This window comes from Pipra filicauda, unplaced genomic scaffold (assembly GCF_003945595.2).
Source record: "Pipra filicauda isolate LSUMZ 115617 unplaced genomic scaffold, ASM394559v2 scaffold48_size3843733_pilon, whole genome shotgun sequence".
NCBI classification, from domain to species: Eukaryota; Metazoa; Chordata; class Aves; order Passeriformes; family Pipridae; genus Pipra; species Pipra filicauda.
In genome coordinates, this window is record NW_024104631.1 from 3,781,309 (window position 1) to 3,797,312 (window position 16,004).

Here is a 16,004-nt window from a genome sequence, read left to right on the forward strand (position 1 = left end):
GTGGGGCATCAGAGGTGGGCCTCTGTCAGAAGCAGGAACTAAAGGCCCCCCTGTGGAGTAGAAGTTGCCCCAGTTTTGTGTTTTCAACAACATCAACAAGTGGAGGGAATATGTTCCTGCAGAAGAGACCAGTCTCTCGGTGTGGCTGTGCAAAGAGGGCTGCTGCATTTTTTGTTTGGTCCTGTCCCCACTACCATGTGTTAGCGCTCTTGCTTAGTTGCTCGGTCTCTTCTTTTTCTCCTTTTCACAGAGGATGAATGTGGCACTGGGGGGTTTCTTCAAAGTAGAAGATGACTTGAATGCCTGTGACCACTTCCCTGTTTCCTAGAGGCTTTGGTCCAGTGTTGAATGCAACCTGAGGCTGTACTGTTTGCCAGCTTATTTCCTGTTTGTCCTTTTTCCTGGAGGTCTTTGTTTTCTTTTGGGGAGAGGGAGGAAGGAGCCTCCAATCACAACCTCCAAGCAGGGACATGTGGTGTGAGCTGGGAAGGTTTACAGTCCTAAAGTCAGTATCACATAGGGCATCCATGCTGGTTGCTGCCTATCTGATTCCAATTTTCATAGATGCTGTGGAAAAAAACCCCAACACTTCCCCATGCTCAGTGATGCATTTTTTTAAAGGGGGGGGGGAACCCAAACCAAAAAAAAAACAAGGCTGCAAGCGAAATCTCTCAGTATGTTCCTGCCTAAAGGCTCTCTGCCATGGGTTTTCCCACAGGAAGGAGTGATTTGGCCCAGTATTCTTATTGTTTCTATATCCTATTGCAAATAGAAAGTCATGCTTCTGAAATTGGTGTGTGCTGCTCATGCAGTTATCTTTGTTTCGGTGGTGCATTTTTGCCACATCCAAGAGAGTGGAAAATACATAAGTAAATAAAAATGTGCAACAACAGTTCAGTTTCAATATTTACACTGCTTTCAACATTTTTTTAAGGTGCAGAAAACAGTTTTAAAAACAAGATCTGTGACTTCATATGTTGGTTTGCCTTAGCAGGAAGATATTTAGATTCAGAAATAAAATAACCATTGGTTCATAGAAATTATAAAATGCTGTAGTAGTATAATCCATAGTTTTCCTCCTGAAAAAGGAACAGAGAGCAAGCTGGCAGGTTTTTCTAAACCAGTAGATAGGTTTTTTTAATGTGCATGTATGCCTTCCTCTTCTGCAGGCTCTCTCTGAGCATTTCCCATTTTCAGTGTTGGTGAAAGCAACACCAGGAATTCTGACTCTAGTTCTCTGGGAAGCTACTCAGCTATCTAAAAGCTACCTTGGCAAACAAGGGAATCTTCGCAGTTACACAACAGATTTTTTTCCAGGATGTATCAGCGGTGACATTAATGTCCTAGATATTAACTGAAAGAGGAATGAATATGTGTATTTTGGAAGGAAAAGTTGTTTTGTTTGTTTGGGGTTTTTTTGAGGACTAAAGCACTTATTTGTTTTAACAGAAATCTCTCCAAATTATTTAAACTGATCCTTATTTTTGGTGGTGCTAAGCAGATAGAGCAAGCAAGTTTAGATTTAGACCAGTCTCAAAAACAGTTCTGATGTTTATTCTATTCAAAGTTAAGTCAGCTACCACATAAGTGGTTACAAAAAGGGGGGGGGGGAAATTACTGTGTTGCTCTTGAATGAGGTGGACTTTTTTTTAAAAAACAAACAAAATAACAGTAAAGTTACAACAGTTAAGGACAAACAAAACAAAGACAAATAAATGGCTCCCATAATTACTGGAGAAAATACAGAAGAATGGGTGCTTGGCCTCACCTTGGAGCAGGAAATCCCTGTGTCAGAGGGACATTAGTATTTCCTTAACAGAAAAGTTCAAAAACTATTAGGGAAAAACCACCTTGAGTTGTTCAGAATAATGTTTTGTCTGTTTTTGAAGATGCAAATTGAAAGCAGTGTTTGTTAAGAGGTTGATGTTATCCTGAGCCTTAAATGCTTGGCTTAGTCAGGTCCTAGGTTTTGTCTCTAGACCGCACTGGCTTGCTATGTCAGATCATCTGTGTGCTGCTACTAAGAAGGTTGGCAGCTAAATGTGGGAAGGTTAAATCCATTGCTTTGTCTGGCATGGTATGAAATGAGGAACTACTTGACACAAGGTGGCCCTTTCTTTTTGTCTGTCTCTTCTTGGGTGCTCTTAAAATGTTAGTAGTTGGGATAATGTAGTAATTTATTGTTTTCAAATGCTATCCAAACAGCATTTGAAGATGTGTCGTGTGACTGATTTGCATGACATCCTTGAGAATGTCTTTTTTTTAAAGGAAGAAACCCTGTTGAGTTAACCGTGATTTGAAGGCAATTGTCTCCGCTCTCTGATAAAAGGAAAACTTGCATTAAGGTTACTGGATGTGATTTGTAAATCTGAGATGATGAAATGTCCACAGAGTATTTCCTTTCATAATGAAATAGATATTTTACTTGTAAGGTTTAAAAGGTGTATTTCTCCATTAAAAATGTGCCAGTAGTTTTCAATATTACAAATAACCTTTTCCAGAGGCTATAGCCATGAATGCCATGGGCAGAGAACTCATCTGATTCTTATGTGTTGGTTGTCCCCCATCACCTCTAAAAGTGATGTTTTACTGCCCTGTCATTCTCTAGTCAGAACAGGTATCCTTCCTGAAACCCCAACGATAGCATGATAAGTTTGTGGTTTCAGAAAGGGATGCGGAGGAATTCGGTTGGTGCATACAGTGGTTGCTTATGTCTTCAACTCATCTGGAAACCTTGGGCAGTGGCTGTGAAGAATGTGCGAAATGGTCCGAGAAACCTCAGTAGTCATGTCACCACTGCTAGAAGGAAGTAGGTGGTCACAGTAAATTCATGTATTGGAGTAAAGGTTAATCTTCCAAGAAGAGAAGAGGGGAGCAGTGCACATATGAAATTGAATTACTTAAATTCTCTAGCTGCAGACTATTCTTCCAACTTCTTAATCAAATGTCACTACTGTCAATGACATGTTAGCTTACTTTCTCCTCCTCCTCCTTTTTTTGAATACCGGGGACAAAGCTGGTAAGGGTTTCCTTTCTTTGTTTGCCCAGGTTTTGCCACTGGCAGAAGCAACAGCATCTCCCAGCTCAATGCCTGGAGTGGGTGCTTGGCTGTGCTGGAACTGTTTACACGCTTCTGTCACTGGGTCTATGTGCCAGTCAGGGGAGCCCTCAAACTAGAGGGCTGTAGTCTTATTTTGCTAAAATGGCATCCAGAAAAACTTATGCCTTTTCTTTTTTTCCCTTCTCCCTCACATAGTGCTAGAGGGTGCTGCTGAAGAAGAGGCTGAAGAGCCAGACGCTACTACACGTACTACACTAAGTGAGGAGACCAGCAACCAAGAAGAGAGCCACAGTCAGTCGGGGGATAAAGATGAAGGTAACTGGTTCTACTAGCTCTTTGGCTCTGTAAATTAGGGCATTGATTAAGAATGTGGAAACATTTCTTACCCATCCATACACCTTACCTGTGTGAAGAGTATAAGATACATTGAGCAGAAGCGCTGGTGCATATGTTTCTTTCTCCATCCCTAACTTTTATCTGTCTGAAAAGTATAAAATAGATTGAACAGAAGCATGGGCGCATAAATACTTGACTACCACTGCAGGCTTCCAAACTAAGATTTTCTTGGCTCCCAGTAACTTGGCACCACATAACTTAGCCTCAGAAAAACCACCTGTTTATAATCCTCAAACTTATGTTCCAAAGACAGTATTATGCAGAGATCAAATGTTCACAGACAAACGTGTTCCTCCTTGTTCACCTTCACATACTCTTCTGTTACAGTGACTTTCTCACAACACACATTAAAATTCTGTGCTTTCCACCAGAGGTGACAGAGCAGTAGGTTTGCAGTAGGTTTTCTTTTTAGGAAAAGGATTGTTTAATTTGAAGCATTTTCCTTTTCAAATTCTTAAAGAGCAAAGTGAAAGGCCTTGCCTGTGTGTTTGACACATCTGTACTTTGAGAAAGCAGAGATGACATTTTAGGTGTGTTTTGAATTTGGTATCTGAGATAGGAGCATCCATGCTACATACAGTATGTGATGGACTAGTCTGAATCTCAACAGCTTTAGCTGTGACATTAGTCATGGATGTAACACATATGCTCCATGACTTGTATGGCTTGGTAGACCAAAAGAGAAAAAAAAAATTACATAGATGCCAGCTGTGGCAGTAAAGAGGCTACTGGAGGCATATGGGGTTTTGTTTTGGTTGGATTTTTGCTAAGTTATCTTATTCCATATACAGAGCTGGCTTAAACTATGCTACACACTTACTGATGCCTTAATTGTGCAGTTTTGCTCAAAGCACGTGCTTGCTTGAATGATTGTGCTTGCCAGAGCATGCATTCATCAGTACTGCTCTACTAGTTCATGGTGATCACAGGGTACCACAAATGATACCATTTTACAGCAAGAGACTGTGAAGTAAATCACTATAAGCTCCATAGAGAATTAAGGTTGAAAATTAAGTAATGTGAATGTCCTGTGAGAAGAAATGTACCCCTTGTCTTGTGTGTTCTAATATGAGAAACTTGTCCTGTTGTAAGAACTCCAGTTATTATGGGCTGCTGCCTGTGATCTATGATGATTCAGCAGAGTGTGATGTGAGTTACAGACAGCTGAAAATACTATGAGTTAGGGGTTTTTTTCAAGATGACCTAAGAACTAATGTTTGCTTTTGTTTGTAATTCCAGAGAAGCAGCTGGAAAGCTTAAACACCTACAAGGTATCCCCAAGTTCACCAAACAGTTTGGACGGAGCAGACTTGTCCTCCATTGACGCCATGATGTCAGCAGTGATGAATGTGGGGAAGATTGCTGAAAACGGCGGGAACTCTCAAAATGTCAAATCTCCCTCAAAGTCTCCTGCACCAAATCGAATTGGCAGGAGGAACCAGGTGTGTAAACCCAAATGCAGGGAGGGCGAAGGGGAGACAAGCAGCTGCATGGGAAATGATAAGATGTAATTACGTTTCTTTGATTATTTTGCCTTTTTTTCCCTCAGTTGATCTTTCTTGCCTCTGCCATTGTTTCTCTGTGTATGTTTTCTGGTATCTCTCTAGAACATAACTTAGAAAACTGATAATCAGAGGGGTCCACTTGCTTGGATTCACACCTAAAAAATTGAACACGAGCTCCAGTGTCATGCTGGTCTAGCAGATGCCCCTAGCAGTAACAGAGTCACCTAAGAATTGCCATTTCAGTCCCACTGTATCCTTTCTCCAGGCTCTTTCATTTGCATAACCTGTTGGGGGACCAGCTCAGTTCATGAAACTAGGAGAAAAGAATGACCTCAGAGAAGAGCAGAGCAGTCTGCCAGGAGGCTTGGCTCAGCCATCATGTGGGACCCCTCATGAGGTGTGCAGCTGTCCCTCGGGAAGATACAAGTGATTTAAGGTTAAAGGTGGTGCTAGAACAAAACGTCCATCGAGATATGCAGTTTACGTGTGTAGTGTAAGGTGCCTTTTCTTCTCTGTTAATAAAACCATGAAGAGCTATTGCAGAATGCTTTATATGAATTTTGCAGAGCAAATATATTTAGCTTTTATCAGTTTTTTTCCATTTACCAGTTGATGGCACCAGTTGATAACAATATTGATCTAAACAAGTGAAAGGAGAGAGTTGTATCAGTTAAAGCTGTGGTTATTTATATTCATATTTATATGTTTTTCTTCTTCTGGGCCAAGCTCTACCAAGGAAGGTGCTGCAGAATATCAAAAAATACCCCAAAACTCTGTGTCCATTTGACTTTAGAGCTTACGGTGAAGCATGGAGACTTAGTAAATGAATCAAGATGTAACAGGGACCAGAAAGGTTGAGAGGCATGACTCATATGATGTTCCTATAGTAGTTTATTAATAGCTTGCCAAATAGCTGCCCAGTTGACAGACTAATGGCTTGTCTTGGATTTTCAGCATGAAAGGAGTTAAAAGCCATTAATTGTAAATGGAAATTCTTACATGAAGAGTCTGGGCTGTATACGGACAACCGCGTTTGTGGGATCGTATTGCCTAGCACTTGGCTTTAAGGTTTATTTACAGTGTCCTCACTTAGGGGCTACCCTGGTTCCTTGATTTCATCGTGTGAAATGAGGCACTGGAGTCCAGACTAGTCTCAGTGGCAGTGCTATTACACAGCTGTCCACCGGTACACCATGTGGTTTGGCTTCAGGGAAGTTTATTAGTGTTGGTGACCTTTATTCCACCTGATAGTTCTGTGGGCATCGAATCAAAGGAAGCTTGAGAGTAAATGTGACAGGATTAAGAGGGATTCTTACAGCATAAAAATAAACAAATAGATTGAAAACATAGTAAATAGCCTATTTGTTTTTAGGCTGAAGGATCGTTAAGGCCAGAGTGGCAAATGGCTACATTACTGAGAAAATACAAGTGAGATGTGAAATATTAAGCAGGTATCAATCTGGTTAGCAACCTCTAATACAGCGAATTTCCACTTTCAGCATAGCAGAATGAAAGCAGTGAATTGTTCTAGTGTGTGGTAGCGCACAGATCTCAGATTCTGCTCATAATGTTCCCCTTATTATAACTTCAAGGATAATAACAGTTAGCTAGTTTTCTGGGTCTGACTGCTGTTTCCCATGAGTTGGCAGTGAAACACTCTGCCCTGAACCTTTGTCCCGAAGTCTGTGGTTCTCTTTATAATGCTGACTTTATTATGGCTGTCGTCTACCCATAGTCTAATAAACGTGTTCTCAAATCAACCTGCATCCATTTTAACTTCTTATTTGCTTTGCTCTTGAAGAAAATAAAAAGTGTGACAGAGGTAGTTTTTTGAGCTGGAGAAAAACAAATGGACCTAATGCACAACTGCAAAAGCATTCCCCTTCACTTGAATGCAGAGCAGTTGTACCAGGTCAACCTACTGAAGAGAGAGTAGCTAACAAATGAGCTGTTAATTTTATCTGTCAGTTTAGGAACTGTGTTTTCACAAAACCAGCTCTGGCAGGGTAGCTGAGTGCTATGTTTCAAATTTGTGAATGAGTGTGCTTTTACAGTAGGGATGCTAATGTTTTTTGATCTGGATTGGGTCAGTCAACAGCATTCCTTTTGTAGATACCCTGGATTTGCTTGAGCTGTGTTACGGTATGCAGAATGTACCCTGTCTGACCACTGGAGAAAGTTTGGGTTTTAGTTAATAATAAACCCCAGATTCAATACTAATCAGCTCTGGCTGAGCTATAGTGTGTTTCTGATCTTTGCTTCAAGGTGAACCAGTAATTACTCTATCTTCTGTTAATTTGCTGATTCAAAGAGAAGGCAGTCTGGAAAGCTTAAACAGACTTTGAAACAATCAAGTGCATCATGTAGAACTGCAGCACTCATTTAAAGAGGAGGGGGACAAAAAACAGTAGTGGGTTGATAATTTCACAGAAATACCCTGGGGATTAAACACCATCTAAACTGTCAGCACAGCTGCAGGGATTTTCCTTACGGCACAGTGTGCTTGTTCTCTGTCCTGAGCCAGCTTTAACACAGTTGCAGTATATTTAGAGCTGAACATTACTCCATGGACAGGTTGCTGAAGTAGGATGGAATGAATATTTGTGAATTACGTGTTTGTATATAAAAATGGGGGAGGGGCACTGGGATAATGCACTTCAATTTTCTTTGGCTGTTCAGACTTCATAGTGGCAGCCTTTTTTTGCTTTCTTTCTAATGTTTTGCAAGTGCTAGTACGTTAGGCCTTGGCCTATATGTGTGGCCTACAGTGGGATGTAGAGCCCTGAAATACAGTTAGAAAAACTGTACAAGCAAAAGAGTAGAGAGGAGTGGGAGAACCTGATTGTTGCAGTCCCAATTCTTTTAGAAGTGAAGTCACAAATTTTGTTTACTTTGGACAAAATGGGAAAACAGCTCTTCATCCATGTCCACAGGTCACTGAAGTTAATAGAAAATCATCATGACCCTGTGTTTGAAAACACAGTGTAATATTATAAAAGGGGGCTCTCTAGAGTGGTTCCCCAAATCGTGTAGGAGGTGATACTGCTTTATTGAGACATAAAAAGAACTTTCTCTAACACTGTGTCAGCATCTTCCCTCCTAACATGGCAAAGAATTTGTCAGAGAAACTTGTGTTAGTCATTCTCAATGTTCTTCATGAATGCTTGTGTCTGACAACCTTCTGAGTTGATGACCTTTGGGATGTCATTGAGGGAAGAGAACTGTATGGAGAGAGGAAATGCATAGACACAGTCATACCTACCATCTTCCTCCCAGCTGAAGAGTTACTGAGGATGAGTTCTTCTTTTTGCTTGTTTTCATGCTTTTACTAATGATACTTACAATATCCAGCAAAGAACTTCATTAGGGAATGTCATTTTGGCATAAATATTTTCCTATTGGTCATGCAGAGATGGTTTTTGTACTGTTGGCATTAGAAGTGTAGGTAACAAGCAGTGGATCTGTCTGGTGAAGATTTGCATAGGTTTAATTTTCAGTGCTAGACCATTTTCTTTTTAATGTACAGGCGTTGGTGCAGAAGCCACGCCTGGGCTTCTTAGTGAGGCAGTGAAAATAACCTTTACATCATCCGGTAGCCATCCTTGTGGACAAATTCAGGCAAACACCTTTGGTTCCTGCAAGAGTGCCATTTCATCCTTGGCTGAAAGAGTGGTGCCTTTGCTCAGTGTCCCAAGGGCATACTTGAATCAGGTTGAGCTCTCTGGTTGGCTTCATTGTTTGTAGTCATGGTTTGACCGTGGTTACTCCTGATTCTCACCTGGGTGGAGAATAACCGGGTTCATAATGTGATCTTTTGGAGTCACGTACACTCCTGCATTGTCACCTCTTTCTCAGTATGATCTCATCAGATCTTGCAAGCTTCAGAAGGGTTGGGCCTGGCCAGTGTGCCTGAATGGGATGCTTCCAGGAGAAACACAGGATACTAAAGGAAATGGTGCTGATGATTCAGTAAATGCGGCTCTTCCTTCTGAGTCAGCCATGGAACAGAACATACAGCCCCTAGAAAAGTGCACCAGGATAGTGCTTTGCCACAAGTTGGGGTGGAAAATCTGAAGTTCTGACAACTTGGCTGTTAAAAATCTTTTGGGAAGATTGATGACGTTTTCCCACATATTCTGGTGGTGTTCCAGGAATTATTTTCTGCTCACCTAAATTCCTCCTGGCACTTTGAGCTCGTCACAATAATTGCCTTCACGTCCTGTCCTAAACTGGTACTGATATGTGTCCATGTGCTGTTAAAACAGCTGCTGTACTTCTGTGGTAATTGAAATGGCCCCTAATTATAAATTCAGAAAGTTTCTGAAACTTCCCTGAGGAATCTATCAGATGATAAGTTACTCCGTTAGCAGTGGCCTTTTGTACTTAGGATTGATTATATTTTTCCACCCTCAGCAGTAACAGCTTTTGGGTTCTTTTATATTGATATTGCTTCTGATTGTTTTGTTCTGTTTTTTTTCACAGGAAACAAAAGAAGAGAAGTCTTCCTATACCTGTCCTCTGTGTGAAAAGATTTGCACTACACAGCACCAGCTAACTATGCACATTCGTCAGGTATGTAGAGTTACCAGCTCTTGATTTCTTACTTTTATTGAATGTCTGGTTTGCCAGGGTGCAATTTGTACTGGTGAAAAACAATTTCATGTGCAAGTCAGAAATGCTTCCATTATAACTTTATTCACTTGTTTTACTTCTATTTTAGTCTTCCTTTGCATTTTCTTCAAAAAACCACACCCCACAAACCTAACTCTGAAGTGGGCAATTGGCCTCCCTTCCTTACTCAGCATTCTGCCCCCCCTCCCTCCCCCAGCGACTCAAACAAGGATGTATGTCCTGTTCTGTGTAGCTTAAGGTGTCCTAAGAATCCGGAAAGCTGCTTCCATCATGCGGCATAAGTCCTGTTTTGTTATTCTGTTTGGGTACAGATCTTTTTACTGGTCATGCAAATTAAGGAGGAGGAAGACACAATTTTTAAATCAACTCGGTGTAGAAGAGCCTCTCAGTCCTTCACAGGATATAAGCAATTTTGGGAGGCAGAATTAAGAATATATTTCTTTAATGGATAATGCACATTTTTGTCAGCTACAGGCCTGTTCTTGCTCCTCCTGAAATATATGCATACTTAATTAGGAGGTTTGGCCTTTTCTCTAACAGAAGGTTCTGCTTAGGATGCTAAGGTGTGGTTGACGACTGTGAGTTCACTAGATACTTATTACTTCAGTTTTTCCTCCTGTACTGTAACTGTTACTTAATTTTTTTTTCCTTACTCTTCTGGTGGATTTTTTTTCATATGTGAAGAAATCTTAGAGTCTCTGAGTGCAAGTAAGAGAGTGGTGCATATATAGCACTGTAGCTAATGGCCTTAATTTGACCCTGTAATGCATTCTTATGGCCATAGAAGTCTGCATGTGCATTCAGAAGCAGTTTCTGTTTTCTTACTACACAGTTTGAAATCAATACCTTTAAAGAAGTATTTGTTTTTAAGTGTCTTTCTTCTGCTGTGAAGTTCATAATTACATCCCCTTTCCTTGCCACTCACACAACCCCAAACCACTGCACAGCTTAAAGTATCCCAAGGTACCATTTATCTGATGGGTTGTTGCTGAGTCCCCTTTTGCTGCAGATCCAACAGAAATGCTGCATGTGACAGGCACTGCAGGCTGTATGAAACAGCTATTTCTGCTCATGCATTAAGGGGTTAAAAATCGGTGGTGGTGGTGTTGGAATTGAGGTGGGGAGGGCTGGGGAGGAGAGGTATTTACAGGGCACACCTTAATATAAGGTATTGTGCTTTATGGAGTGGCTCTTTAAAGTCGGTTTTGAGATGTTTATAGTTCTTGATGATATTTTACTGGCACTTCAGAAGGGACTTTCAATGAAAAAAAAAATCGTTGCTTTCTCTAGCATAACACTGACACTGGAGGGACAGACCATTCCTGCAGCATCTGTGGAAAGTCTCTGAGCTCAGCGAGCTCCCTTGATCGCCACATGCTGGTGCACTCAGGTGAAAGGCCCTATAAATGTTCAGTATGTGGACAGTCCTTCACCACCAATGGAAACATGCACAGGTGAGTGCTGATCGTGTTCCAGGAGTTTGAAAAGGATTACAGCATAGGTGGCTGGTTTGTTTCCTTGGAGGGAATTTCAAACTGACTAAAGACACTTACCTGGGCAGACAGTGTGAAGTATCGGGGACCTACTATGGCATGACACACGTACACACTAGGATGCTTAGGTAGTGGAAGGAAGTTAGAACTGAGAGAGGTTTTCTAGTTCTCTTTAAGTATTATCAAGAGTTGTTACAGCTTTTTTTTTTTAGTAGTAGTAATATTATTATTACGAAAAATGGATTTTTCTCTGGGGGCAAATATATAAAGCCAAGCTGTATAGGAGCTTCTAATTTTGCGGCTTCAGAGTCGTAGATGAAAGTCGTTGTATTAGAACATCTGTGGTGGTGTTGATGTTATGTACTTAGGTATCCATGTGCCATCATGAAGATGCCTCTTTGGCATATTTGATCTTGTTTTTAAATACATTCATCAGTACTTGTTTGCACTGTAAACAACTTATTGCACTATAGATCTGGCAAATTCTCTATAATCCAAGTTTCCGAATATATTTCATGTAGTTTTATTTGTAGGGATGTAGCAATACGTCTACTTGTCAACTGGGGAAACAAAATGTTAAATCACGTGTGTGTTCCTTCCCCTCTCTCATCCAGCATTCATTTATTTGCATGGGTGGAACACCTCAGAGCTGATTAAGACTTTGTGGATTCCCACATAGCTTTAGTCCCCATATCAAAGAGTTTACAACCCACAAAGAAACTGCAAGACAAGTAGGGAAGAAGAGTATAGCTTATAAGCAAAATGGCAAGAGTGATGGTTACAGACTGGTTCTTGTTTCCTTGATTATTACCAATCGTTTTCCAAGCAGTGTGCTATAGGTAGAATGAAAGGGATGATTTTGATGACAATAAGAAAAATAACATAATGTCACACAAAGGAAGCAATAGCTGCTTGCAACTTTCCCTTTCTGGTATCATTTTGTCCATGTTCAAGATGTAGTGAAAACAGGAGGGAATGCAGTTTTGTAATTCTGTATGGACTGATCATTGTAATTCTGTATTTGTTTAACTTGCAATTGAGTGGAATTGGGGAGGTTTGGAAAGATAGATATAAAATAAGAAGGGAAAAACATAGGGAGGAGATACTGGCCTTGGGCATTGAATAAATCACACATCTGACTCATCTGACCAGAGGTGGTGTGAGCCACGTGTTTGGCAGACTGGGTCATTACTCTGTGTGCTCTGAGAAGGGCAGGGCTGCTGCTGAGTTGCAGCTGATGCCACTGTCAGTATCGCAGGGTGAGTTCCAGTGGTGGAGCCCTGGGGTGGTCAGTCACTTGTGTCTGGGCTGCTTGCTGAAGGACTGTTTGTGCGGTTTGTTTGGCTTTTTGCTCACTGGGCATCTCCTCATCCTCTTCTGGAGGCAGGAAAGGGAGGCTTCCCCTGAAACTTGACTCCAGGCCTGTGAGAGATAGATGCAGTCACCTTTGCTTCTGGGGGTTTCTCCATATAGCAACTCTTAGTGTGCTTTTGCAGCAAACTTGCCAGAATTGCCAGGCTCAGTGACTTGTCCAAAATAAGTAAGTACAGATCAGAACCTTGTGATGAGAAGATTGTTTGGTTTTAAATTTTTCTCTTAACAAGATGTTGCTTGAAGTTACCAGGATGGAGTGCTGTATTTACTGACTGCACTAAGAAGGACTTCAGTGCATGGAAGGAAAATCATATTAAAAGTTCTTTCCATCTGATAGGTTCCTGTCTGCTCTGTAAAACTCCATGTGTAGGCCTTCACTGCAGCAGCAGAAACCTGTTACTGAGTACTGCAACAAGTGACCCCAGACCCATGATAAGCAAAATCCTGAGCACACTGAAACAAGCTGGTTCTGCTAAAGCAGAGTTGTGGTTGGCAGACTGTGCCATCGGGTTTTTATTCAGTGAATAACTTTTTCTTGTTGCTATAACAGACTGTAATACTGAGTCTTGTTGCTGAAAGCATGAATGTGCAAGTAGGCAAATGAGGATAAATTCAAAGTGAAGTTAAATTTTTTATCTGGTACTGTGACACACAAGGAAGATGTTCATTTTGCCCACCAGTACCTCCTTCTGAAACAGGTATTTCTAGTCTTAAGATGGTGTGAAGAAAATTTCTTTTGCAGACATCTTAAACTTAGCTGTAGCATCACATCCAGTGGACTGTCGGTGCTGTGGCTGAATGCCACTTACATCACATTCAAAACTGTTTCTGCCTCAGGATTCTGGAGAAAGGACCTGCTTGCCAGGTCCTACCTTGTGTGTAACTCCCGCAGACCTTGCTTGTAGTGGTGCCATGTCTGTTCTTCTGTGCCAGCTAGATAACTCAAGCCCATCTTCCTCTGCTTTTGTGTGCAGTTCCTTTATCGATCTCTGTTTTTGTGCAGTATCTAAGCAGTGACAGATACATGCCCAAACAAGCAAAAAAAAAAAAAAAAAAAAAAGATTTCTAACCTGGTACCCCTGGTAGCCAGCATGGTGTTATCCCCAAGGCATTGCACAGTGTGGGGTCAGAGAGAGCAGTTGTAGGTTTAGCAGAAACTTTTGAATGTGCTGCTAAAGAATCAGTGTAGCTTGTGAAGGTCATGCAGGAGCCTCTCAAGTATTACTGCACTTATGCCAAATATGTTCAGCTCACCGGAGTGGAGCGAGGGAGAAGTTAGTCTGCCAGTATCTGAATGGGGGAAAAATGTGTAGGCACATGCTATGTACATCCTCTCTTCTCTTTCCCCTCCTCTGCCTTGTTCTGGCTCTTATTTAGCTGTCTATACTATTTTTAAATCCAGACTTTTAAAAGACCTTTTAGGGGAAAAAGTTCAATTGGAATGGTTTTGTCCAGGGAAATACTGTGCCATGGGAGTGCTTATTGCTGTTCCATCACAGGAAGAAATTTCTTATCCATTTTTCCACCTCAGAGCAGCCAGGCCATTAGACATTCAGCTTAGTGGAGGAGGGAAGGAGACAAGTTTCGGTTGCTTTTTCAGGTTAGAAAATGATTATCAGTGTTGTTACACTCTAAAGTGCCCAAGACTCTCTTACCTGTTACTCTTTTTGATGACAGCAAAACTTCTATGCAGTAGCCAGACTTTTTGTGGAGTGAGAGTGCTGTTTTCTGCACATCTCTGAGTTAGTCTAGCTGTGCTGGGGTGTTGCATGTACTCTTCACCTGTGAAACTGATGCTGCCCTTCCTGACTCCCACAATACATGCAGCATTTCATTTGTAAATGAGTCAGAGCCTCTCACATTAAGTGCTCCTTGGCTCCTTGTCAACAAGTCAAGTTGAATGGGCACAGCAGACAGGAGTGGAGGGAAAGGTTCTCTTGTGCAACACTAGTCAGAAAAAAACTGCTTCCTTTTCTGACCAAGGTGACTCTTGGCCAGTATTTTCAACAGGGAACCTTGAACCCAGGCCATCTCAGAAAACTCTCTTACAGGCTGCCAATCTGTTGAGGAGTGGCCTGAGCCTTCTATGAGGACAGTCGTATTTGGAGAGAGCAAAGGTCTCTGGAGAGTGCTCAATGTCCAGAGTGAAAAGCCGATTTTCTCATTCTTCCAGATGTGCCATCGAGCTGTTCCCCCCTATCAGTCTTGCTCCTACTATTTGGGGAGGGTTGATGTAATCTGGTACAGTAACTGGGAGCTCTATCGGTATCTGGTGTTAGGATAAAGAATTGTTCTGGAGAAGAAGAGCTGGAGATGATGCTGAGTTTTTTAAAGATTTCTTTTTTGACCAGTATTGGAAAGAGCAAGTCTTCTTGGAAGTAGCAAGCCTTCTAGCATCAGGAACTGATTTGGGGCTTGGAGGCATTGTTTTCTCGGGGCTTTTTAGGAATTTGAAGGAAGGAGTTAGGTCATAGTACTTTTGAGTTCAAAGTTCCTCTAACTGGAATGGCACTGCAATGATCAGTCCATAAGAAAATCTGCAGTTTAGGATATGCCTTATCCTCACACTTTTATGGTAGAGACACAGCCCCTGTGGCTTTCTCTTGGTCACAGTCAATTAAAGTTGAATATTCTCATATCTCCATCAGGAGCATAAATGATAGGGAGGGGAGTGGGGGATATATAAAGAGTTTTCTGTAGCTCTGGAAGAGTTGGGGATTTCAAATGTACTGTCTCCAATCAAATAGATTGTAATTACTAAAGACTTTCCAAAGGTTTTCAATCTGTGCTGTCACAGTAGCTCCCTAGGGAGTTTACCTGAGAATAGTCCCAACCCTGAGGAGCCCTTTTGGATCCAGACCCTGACACCAAATGGGAGGTTTCAAGTCTCTTACTCCATCTACACCACTGCATCCCCTCAAAATGCAGACAGAGGAGTTATGCCACTGCTGTGGATTGTAGTGGTGGTTTGTAAGTGTTCGCGAGGGATCTTGAGGTAGAGAAAAAAACTTTGCTTGACTTACTGTATTGCATTCCAGTAGAACATGCATGAGGCTTTAGGGGGAAGGGCGATGCCTCCATTTGCTCCAAGTGTTTCCTTTGGGGGAGGAGACTTTGCCAGCAGTTCCTTTTCCATTTCTGTGACTTACGATGGTCTGTGCCTATCACTTTAAAGTCACATTTTTCTCCCTGCCAAAGACATGCTCTCCATGCAACTTGAAAATGTTAATAGGATATAAATGCTGAAAAGGAGGCGAGAAATGATCTTCCTGCCAGTTTCCAGTGGGAAGCTATTAAAGGCTCTGTGGTAAGTCTGAAAAGAGTAAAGGGATAATATATGTGTTTCAGCCACAGCTTCCCCAGTTTGGTAAATGAAGCTGCAGTGTCCATGGCTGGTTTTCTCCAGGCTGTCCATATAAATGCAGTAATGCAAACTAACTGAAGTGTTTCACGTGAAACCAAAGCATCACAAGTATCTGCCTTCTTTCTCTTTTTCCATTCCTTGACCATACCTAACAAAATTATTCAAAATGGCTTTTTATT

General features: G+C 41.5%; 1 protein-coding gene across 1 annotated transcript in view; it reads left to right on the forward strand.

Annotated features, from left to right (window-relative positions):
• The window catches only part of RREB1 (ras responsive element binding protein 1), a gene marked incomplete at its 3' end in the record, with an annotated part of 103,057 nt that overhangs the window by 53,548 nt on the left and 33,505 nt on the right, over positions 1–16,004 (forward strand). Inside the window, exons 3-6 of the mRNA XM_027715771.2 lie at positions 3,257–3,376; positions 4,697–4,899; positions 9,445–9,534; positions 10,885–11,048. Of these exons, the coding sequence (XP_027571572.2) occupies positions 3,257–3,376; positions 4,697–4,899; positions 9,445–9,534; positions 10,885–11,048 (577 nt within the window). The remainder of the gene's footprint in view (positions 1–3,256; positions 3,377–4,696; positions 4,900–9,444; positions 9,535–10,884; positions 11,049–16,004) is intronic.